The 10,067-nt window shown below is 40.6% G+C and overlaps 1 protein-coding gene and 1 long non-coding RNA gene across 2 annotated transcripts in view; both read right to left on the bottom strand.

The window, feature by feature from the left end:
- Positions 1-859: 859 nt before the first annotated feature.
- Positions 860-6,980, bottom strand: LOC115777918 (uncharacterized). The gene is made up of 4 exons (XR_004019707.1): positions 6,849-6,980; positions 6,098-6,258; positions 5,939-5,987; positions 860-1,014 (listed from the first exon to the last, which is right to left on the bottom strand). It is a non-coding gene; the product is annotated as an uncharacterized LOC115777918 (long non-coding RNA).
- A 1,709-nt stretch (positions 6,981-8,689) lies between these two features.
- The window catches only part of LOC115777923 (uncharacterized), a 3,301-nt gene continuing 1,923 nt past the window's right edge, over positions 8,690-10,067 (bottom strand). The window contains exons 5-8 of the mRNA XM_030725943.1: positions 9,994-10,022; positions 9,239-9,295; positions 8,991-9,059; positions 8,690-8,884 (exon numbers count right to left, since the gene is read on the bottom strand). Of these exons, the coding sequence (XP_030581803.1) occupies positions 8,690-8,884; positions 8,991-9,059; positions 9,239-9,295; positions 9,994-10,022 (350 nt within the window). The remainder of the gene's footprint in view (positions 8,885-8,990; positions 9,060-9,238; positions 9,296-9,993; positions 10,023-10,067) is intronic.

Here is a 10,067-nt window from a genome sequence, read left to right as displayed (position 1 = left end):
TCCCTGTGACGTCAGTCTGACATTCAGACTTTACAGTGAAAGTGTCACCACCCTCTGAGGTCTTTACTTCCTCTGGTGTTGGTTTAAATGTTGATGTTGGTGATTCTGTGATAGATGCTGCTGCTGTACCTGTTGTTGTTGTTGTTGTTGTTGTTGATGATGTTGTTGATGATGTTGTTGTTGTTGTTGATGATGTTGATGATGTTGTTGTTGTTGATGATGTTGATGATGTTGTTGTTGTTGATGATGTTGTTGTTGTTGATGATGTTGTTGTTGTTGTTGATGTTGTTGATGATGTTGTTGTTGTTGATGATGTTGATGATGTTGTTGTTGTTGATGATGTTGATGATGTTGTTGTTGTTGATGATGTTGTTGTTGTTGATGATGTTGTTTTTTTGTTTTGTTTTTTTCTTCACCTAAAGCAGAGCAACAACAAAATTAAACAAAATGATGGTAAGAAAGAAAACTCCAAAGTACCTTTACAAGTACTGATAATGTACATTAATGTGATATCTAACAGTGAAATCAGTCAGATTAAAACATATTAGACCAGATTTACTAAACAGGGAAAAACAGCGTGAAAGGAATTCAACAATAGCGCTCACATTTGTAGCACAATTAGCAGTAAATTATGAGTCATAAACATCAGTAAATCAGCTTCCACTGTTCACTACACACACACACCACACACACACACACACACACACACACACACACCACACACACACACACACACACACACACACACACAACACACACACACACACACACACACAGAGGAGACAGAGCAAAAGCAGAGGGAGAGATTGAACAGTGACCTACAAGGACATCCAAAGTATTAATCTGATCCTGAGTCTGTTTTCTCCTCATATGAAATGTGCTGAGATGATCTTTAACAGCAGTGATGTCGTTTCTGTGCTGAGTTGATGTTGATGATCAGTGGAGTCTGACAGAAGCAGAAGGGTCTGCAGAGTTTTCATAGGTCACTGTACCTTCATCTTCATCTTTGTGCACCTGTGGAAAACAACACAACACACTTTAGATGCTCTCATAAAACTGACACTCACACTTTGTGGGGTTGTTTAAACTCACGCTTCTTTTTTCCATCTGTGTTTTGTTTACTGAAAGAAAAAAAACACAACAAAGGAAAATTAACTTTATTGTGAAAGTTTATCAAAGCTTCCTGTGTATCAAAGTTTCATCAGTGAATGTTGAAAGGAAACAGCTGCACTGTCTTAGTGATCTGATTCATCACATTACACTTTAATAACTCATTAAACTTTGACCTCTGATTGAGGTCAGATATTGTAAATGTCACAGTGGCAGTGCAGGATCGTGCTGATATCTTCATGTCTGAGGGTTTGTCTTCACCCTCATAGATCCACTGCACTGTGTGTTCACATGTATCAACATCCAACACAGAGCAGAACAAGGTGACTTCACCATTGTTCTCATGTTCAGTCACTTGTACAGATGGAGATGTGGCACACCCAAAATGTGCGGCCACTTTTGTTTTAATCTTTTCATTTCATTTTTTTAACTGGCTTGTCTGTTATTTCCAGCAACAAAGACTCAAGATAATTTTGTAAACATGACCAATATTTGTGATGATTTATTGTGCAACGTGGACTATACAGAAGGACAGTAAAGTTGGAGCAACACCTCAGGTGGAACTGTTGATTTCAGGGAAGATGCACCCCGGTTGCTTTAGGGAGTGAATTTCCGCCCACTGGAAGGAAACCCGAGTGCACTGCGTCCTCACTGCTCCTGAACCTTACCTGTATTTGCAGGTTAGTACTGGGTAAAAAATGCTACCACTGTCTATCATGTGGGGAAAAGTTTAATCTGCACGCTAAGTTTGTAAAGTCGCATTTACTTCTATGCTGAAATACGGACATATGTGAACTGTAAATAACGCTGGAACTGAAAGAGAGTAATGCACACATGAATGGTCTCTGGAGCTTGAAAAAGGCGACTGGACTTCTTTTTGTTTCTTGAAGACGTTTCACCTCTCATCCGAAAGGCTTCTTCAGTTCTCAACCAAATGGTGGAGAGACCCAGGTATTTAAACCCCTGTGGGCGTAGTCCCCTGGAGGTGGTTATGACCCTCTATTGATCATGTGCGTGAACACATGTGCCCAGGTGTGAAGGGGGTGTGGGTCATATTTAATCAGTGGTTTCAGTTGAAACCAATTTAGGACTCCGCTCCATTGTTTCCTGTGGCCTATTGAGGTCACTGGAACAAAGGTGTGAATGGGGGTTGAGACGTCTGGGAAGGGAGCTCAGGACAGCACTGTAAGCGGGGGAAAGTTGGTGACGTAATCCACCTCCTCTGTTCAATGATGGTTGTTCACAGTGGACATAGATGGCTTCTTTCACTCCTCTTTCAAACCATCTGTTTTCCCTGTCCAAAATGTGAACATTGGCATCCTCAAAAGAGTGCCCTTTTCCTTCAGATGCAGATGTACTGCTGAATCTTGTCCTGTCGAGGTGCAATGAACAACAACCATCATTGAACAGAGGAGGTGGATTACGTCACCAACTTTCCCCCGCTTACAGTGCTGTCCTGAGCTCCCTTCCCAGCCGTCTCAACCCCCATTCACACCTTTGTTCCAGTGACCTCAATAGGCCACAGGAAACAATGGAGCGGAGTCCTAAATTGGTTTCAACTGAAACCACTCAGAAAAAGCCATTGACCGCCCCACTTACTACCGCCTGTACCCTGGAGAAGCCACTCCATGCATTTATGGACTCCCAAAGATCCACAAAGAAGGAGTCCCCCTTCGACCCATTATCAGCAGTATAAACTCGGTCACCTACAACATTTCCAAACACCTCGCCACCATCTTATCACCGCTTGTTGGCATCACACCCCACCACATTGAAAACTCTACAGATTTTACTAACAAGGTCCAGAATCTTGTACTGGATCCAGATGAAACCATGGTGTCCTTTGATGTGGTTTCACTTTTCACTTGCATACCCACAACTGAGGCAGTGGAGACCGTCAGAAGACGACTACAGGAAGACGATTCCTTACTGAACAGAACCAGCTTCACCCCAGATCAGATTTGTGCACTTTTAGATCTCTGCCTTACCACAACATATTTTAAATACAATGATGGATTCTACAGACAGAAGCATGGATGTGCCATGGGCTCCCCAGTGTCTCCCATTGTAGCCAACCTTTACATGGAGGAAGTGGAAAGTAAAGCTCTTGGTTCTTTCAAAGGGATGGCACCTAGCCACTGGTACAGATATGTAGATGACACCTGGGTCAAAATCAAAACCCGAGAAGTAGAAGCCTTCACTCGTCACATTAACTCAGTGGATAAATACATACGTTTTACCAGGGAGGACACCAGAGATAACAAGTTACCATTCCTGGACTGTGCGGTAGTGATGGCAAAACGAGGCTTTCTGAAGCTCTGAACCTTTTTGAACCATTGTGTCAAAAATTGGTTCGCTACTCGAAGGTTCATTCAGTACTCCTGGGTGACATCTGCTGACCACAATGGTTGTTGCACAGCCAAATGAAGCCCTGCAGATGTGACACAGCTTTCATGTGTATAATAACACTTCTTAACGTGTGTTGGGACAATTCTTCAAATGACCTGTTTTATGTATTTGTTCTTTGTATCCCATATGTAAAAATCATCTGCCTGAGTAATTCCATCTATGAAATTATAATAAATAAATATATGTGGAAAATGGTTTGGTTTGTCATTGATTCTAAATTTCATACTGGACAGGGAAGATGTTCAATAATAATGAGTCAGTAGGTGAGATTGATCCGTTTCCCCCTTTTTTTTCTTTCTTTTTTTTTTGGTGTACAGTTATTTCCTTTGTTATTATGCTTGGCGTGCAGGAAATGTGTGCTTTTGCATCTCGGTTTTTTATTATTATTCAGGAATAATGTTTCCACAGTAGATGGACTTCACTGGTTTCTCTTTTTAGGGACAGCTTCCCAGCCTTTGAGACCATCCTTTCACACGGAACAGAAGAAGCTGGTGTGACCAGGAAGTAAGAAAGGGAGAAAGAAAAGCACCTCTTGAATGATGTGGCACTATGAGTATTATATTTGAATAAACACTGAATAGGTGTGTTGTGATCGCTGCATCTTCGGCCAGTGACGTTGTTCAAGCTAACCTGTTTGCTTTTCGACAAGTTGAACGTCGCTGGCCGCTAATCGCACATTTGGGCACCAATTTAAAGGTGGATGCATGATTTTATATTTTAATTTAAATCTTACTTAGTGTCATCATGTTTGTTGATCATAAAGTAGTTATTAATACCCGGAATGCTCCGATGTCAACGCCGGATTGCCTGGCGACTGAGATCGGAGAGGTTAATTGGCTGTAACCTCATTATATTTTTTGGGCTATTGATGTGGTTTAAGCATCAACATTTTTCTTTTTCCATGCTCGTCCTACCTGCACAAGTTTCCTATATAATTGGAAAGAAATGGATGGATGGACATGCTGAAATTATTTTACCTTATTCGGTGGCACCAAATCAAAATATTCCCATACTTAGGGAAAATGAGATGGCTCTCTTATTGAAAGTTTGAAATTCACACAAACCAGCCGTCACTGATGCACAGCGGGTTTGGTACAGGGCGTGAAACGGCGTTTCAGTCGTCTTAAATACTCTGAGTATCGCGCCAAAGTTTCAAAGCTCCGCCTGTGAAATCAAACCAGTCAGCTGATTCAGTCTGAATGAAGCAGTGAAGTGGTTCGAACGTCATCAGTGACGTCAACTGAAGCAAGCTCCGGCCCACTGCTTCACCATAACTGCCCTGGCGAGTTTGAAGCGTGCTTCGAAGCCTCGGTGTTGGAGGTAACATCACTACTGTGCGGTGCTTATCGAGGAAGATGGAAGCCTCAACTTTGAAGTTTACCGGAAGCCCACACACACAGACCAGTATCTCCTCTTTGACTCCCACCACCCTCTGGAACACAAACTTGGGGTGATCAGGACCCTACAACACCGTGCGGAAAGTGTTCCCTCTAAGGCAGAAGGGAAGCATAAGGAACACACACACATTAAGAAAGCCCTCAAAACATGCGGTTACCCCAACTGGGCCTTCATCAAATCAGCTAAGATGCACAGGAATGAAGGCCAAACACAAACTACAGAGAATGGGAAGGACAAGAGGAACAACATTGTCATCCCATATGTGTCAGGCTTGTCAGAGAAACTCAGAAGAATTTTCTCCAAGCATGACATCTCAGTATACTTCAAACCAAGTCACACCCTAAGACAAAAACTGGTTCATCCCAAGGACAAACCCGCCAAACACAAGATCAGCGATGTAGTGTATGCTGTTCAGTGCAGTGAAGAGTGCTCGGACCTCTACATTGGTGAAACCAAACAGCCTCTTCACAAACGAATGGCACAACATAGAAGAGCCACCTCGACAGGACAAGATTCAGCAGTACATCTGCATCTGAAGGAAAAAGGGCACTCTTTTGAGGATGCCAATGTTCACATTTTGGACAGGGAAAACAGATGGTTTGAAAGAGGAGTGAAAGAAGCCATCTATGTCCACTGTGAACAACCATCATTGAACAGAGGAGGTGGATTACGTCACCAACTTTCCCACCAACCACTGATTAAATATGACCCACACCCCCTTCACACCTGGGCACATGTGTTCACGCACATGATCAATAGAGGGTCATAACCACCTCCAGGGGACTACGCCCACAGGGGTTTAAATACCTGGGTCTCTCCACCATTTGGTTGAGAACTGAAGAAGCCTTTCGGATGAGAGGTGAAACGTCTTCAAGAAACAAAAAGAAGTCCAGTCGCCTTTTTCAAGCTCCAGAGACTACTATGACCTGGATGACTGAGAATCTACACAGACACATGAATGTTGTTGATGTTTATTGAAACCTGAATAAGATGCAATCTAGAATGCAAACCTGAACCTTACCTGTATTTGCAGGGATTTCATTTTTTTATGGTGGCACCATTCCTGGGGCCTGTAACAGAGACATTTAGAGAGAGAAAAACAAACATGAAGACAGTTAACTTCATCGCTCTGATCATAATTATTGTAACATTAATCTGAAAAGATGATGTAAATACTCACTGTTGATGACAGACAGATCAAGATCAAGAAGAGTTTATTGTCGTTATACATCAAGACATACACTGAGATTACGTTCCTGAACATCCATCCAAGAAATACAAACAAGAAAACACAGAAGGAGACAGGTGTCTGAGGTCATGCAGCCGTGATACAGGCGCTACCTTTACCAAGCAGGAGAGAAAGCAAACAAAAGGATAGATAGGTTTAAAAAAATTCATCTCATACTGTCCTCATTATGAGCACCTTACAAGGTCCCAAAAAAACCAAAAACAATATGCAGATGAAAGTCTGCATATTGTTGCTGGTTGTGTAGTGATGTAAAGTGTCACCAGCATCATCAGCTGTGATGTTCTTTATAAGCAGAGAACAACCTGCTGTAACTCTCAGTCTGTCTGATTTATTGTTGCTTTTTTTCTCCAATCGACCCATCACAAATCAGCTGGTAGGTGTCAGTGGGTGTTAAACCACTGAGTCCTGCCACAGTCAGGCTGATCATCTGTCACATTTCATTTCATCACCAACTCTGACAACTAATGTGTAAATTTGTCCAGTTTCTGCTGCTGTGAAAAAGAGAAAATCATTTGGAAAATAAAGTGTAACATGGATATGACTGTTATGTTCATAGTTGGTTCACTTCTGGTTTACAAAGTTCAACAAAACTCAGGAAGTTGCAAACCAAGCAGGTCTCAGAGGCTGAATGATGTAACATTAGTGGCAGGTTATTCATTTACAGTGTGTTGTGTATTCTTACCTTTAAACTGAAGCATCAGGATCAGGAATGAAAGCATTTGAATCCATCTGAATTCAGCCATCGTGCTTCTCTGTCTCTCTTCCTGCTCTCACATTCACAAATGAGACGTCTCAAAGATGAAGACAGCGCTGACGTCCTGCTCTCTTCCTCATAGTGACATCACTCCTTCTCTCTCTTCTCTCACTGGCTGAATGAATTTAGTTCCCAGCTTTTACTCTCTCTAACCTCCCTCTGTCTTCATTTAGATTCTAAACATGTGAAAAACTTTTGGAGATTTAACTTTGTTTGGTGCATTTTGCAAACTTTTCTGTCTTCAGTCTTTTACAGGGAGGACTCCAGCTGAGTAGAATAGAGGACGTTAAATGTGTGAAAACTGTTAGTTTAGAGAAGTGTTTGCATCAAGGAGAACACAGACAGTGTTTATGATCATGTCTGCTGTCAGCACACATGAAAATAAATTTCCTACTAGAGTTTGAGTCTTGATGTGCACAATGAAACACAGTGATACTGCAGCAATGACCAGCAGCTAAATAAAAACACTGATGTGTTAGTGGTCTGAGACCTGTGGGCTCCTCATTGCATCAATGACATCATTGTTTTCTGAGAACTGAAGGGGAAGTGTAAATATAAATATATTTAATAAACATATTTAATGACACAGAGTTAAATGTTGTTTTTTGCTAAGACTGAATAAATATGCACTCCAGTTCAAAATAGTTTTTTCTTCTTTTCTTGCTTTTTGTATACACCATTTAACAAATTGAGATAAATAATATTGATCTGCCTTTAATGTTCTATGACTGGTTTGCTGATCAAAAGATTAGAAGTGTGACAGTTTCTATTATCAGCTTAACTTGTGTGAATGTGAGAACAGCAGCAGGAGGGCTGTTATTTTTTTAACTGTCAACACGTGAATATGTGCAACTCTAACAGAAACAGTTTGAAGTCAAAAACCAAACAAATATTTGAGGTGAGATGTCTGATCATTATGGAGTCCTTTAAAATATTTGATTTACATTAAAATGGCTACAAAAACCTTTTTAAAAGTTTTAATCACAGTGAAAACAATTAAGTCTCAAGTTTATACTTTAATTTTTTCTGCACTGTAGACACAGCACACACGTGTCTGACTGTGAGCCTCAGCTAGGAGGGATGTCATGTGATCTGATAGGGTGTCAGTGGTTGGTGGCGAGCTGTTATTTTCTGTTAGCAGCTAAACTTGTATGAACAGCAGCAAACTGAGGAGGTTTCCTGCAATCAAACCTCAACACGCACGTCTCTGACATGTCTGAGTTTGAGGAAGAAAACGTCTAGAAGAATTTGACTTGTCAAAAATGTTTTAGTTGATCTTGATACAAAAATGGTGTCCCTTTAAGAAGTTCTGTCTCTTTAGGTTTTAAAGTATGGGTTAAACTTGAAGTGTTGTGGGAGTATTTGTTTACAAGAAAGAATAAAAATGATAGGATCAATCAAAAGTATTGAACACAAAGCAATATTTATTTAATATCAGATAAAGTGAATTAATCAGTTATAAAAGCTGTTTGAGTTTATTGATCACAGGCTGTATCAACTTAGGCCAAGAGGTTCAATCATAATATCTGAGCTTTTTCAGATTAAAGATCAATATTTAGAGCCATGTGTGAGATTAAGAATTTAGATTATTAATTCAAAATGAAACTTATTGCAGTAGCTAATTAGTCTTGATTCAAACTTACAGCTCACTGCTGTTAATTTACCACTACACAGTTTAACACTGCCATATGACTGTGCAGTAAATACTGTACATATATATTACAGACTATATTTTATATTACACTTAAAAAAGTAACACTTGACTTTACTTATTCATCCAAATAATCATCCAGCATCTGCAGAAACAGCTTATAGCCTTCATGAGAAACGTCCTCCTTCTTTAACTTCTTTGTGTAGTCGATGGTGGAATAGAGGTCACTGGGAGCAGCAGAAGCTCCACCTGAAGAGGAGGAAGCTTTCACAGTGCTGTAGGTCACAGTGTCACCATCATCATCACCACGGGACTATAAGAAAACATTACAAATCTTTATTAAAGACATCAGCTGATAGGAGCTGTAATAATCAGGGTCTCACTGATAACATCATCTCTATAAATATTAAAAATCTTACTCGGGCTTTATTCTTCATCTTCTTGGTGAAGTTGATGGAGGCGTAGGAAAAATCATCATCAGCTTCAGCCTACACAGTGAAGACAGAAGAAGGACTGCTCAGTAATACCTGGATTTACTGTGAGTCTGTTTAATATAATTTGATTCTACTTCACCATCATCATCATCATCATAGCTCCTCCCACTTTTCTCTTAAAATAAAGCATAAATTGAAGGTACCTTTGTACTGAGAGTAGTGTGTGATCTCACCGTGTCCTGATTGGTTCCTGGTCCAGATTCAGTCTCTGCAGGGTTAAAGTTCAGGCCCTGCAGAGAAACAGAAGAGCTGCTGTGTAGGTTTTATGTAAGGATCTGTAAAATGTACACGACAAATATAACCTAATAATAACTACATGTTATAACTACAGGCAGTAAGAGAACACCAACGTAGGATATGCCAGACAGAAGTAAATTGTCAAACTCAGCTTTATTGGCTGTCAGAGCGAACAAAAGGCAGGACAGGACCAGTGGCATTGAATACAGAACAAAAATAAACTCCACAAGAGCTCCAGAAAACAGGGTAAACTGACAGAGCCACACAGCAAGAGGAAACAATGACAACAACAGGCACTGAAAACACAGGACTTAAATACACAGGAGGATAACGAGGGGAGTGGGAACAGCTGGGAACACAGGTGACGCTGATTCCTTAGAGACCAGGGGAAGCAAAACTGAACACAACAGACAGGGACCGGACGACTATCAAAATAAAACAGGAAGAGAGATGGGGGAAAAAAACGCACACTTGACATAAAATACTGGGAGAACACAAGGAACTAGAAATAAACTAAACCCCACAACCAAAAGAAACCCAGAACAGAACAGACAAGATTCAGCAAAAACAAAACACACTCTGACCCCGGACCATGACAACATGATCAAATAGTTTCAGGGAGGAGCTGCAACAGCTCAAGTGCAGCTTCTATGTGAACTAATAACGTAATTATTTGAGTATCTGAACTCACAGTGTTGCCACACAGCTGGGTTTCATTTCCTGAAAAGGTTAAAAAAAAAAAGAGTTTTAATCTCACATTAAAAT

This window comes from Archocentrus centrarchus, unplaced genomic scaffold (genome assembly GCF_007364275.1).
Source record: "Archocentrus centrarchus isolate MPI-CPG fArcCen1 unplaced genomic scaffold, fArcCen1 scaffold_86_ctg1, whole genome shotgun sequence".
Taxonomy (NCBI): Eukaryota; Metazoa; Chordata; class Actinopteri; order Cichliformes; family Cichlidae; genus Archocentrus; species Archocentrus centrarchus.
Note: the sequence above shows the minus strand (reverse complement) of the source record. Positions and strands in the feature narration are given on the sequence as shown.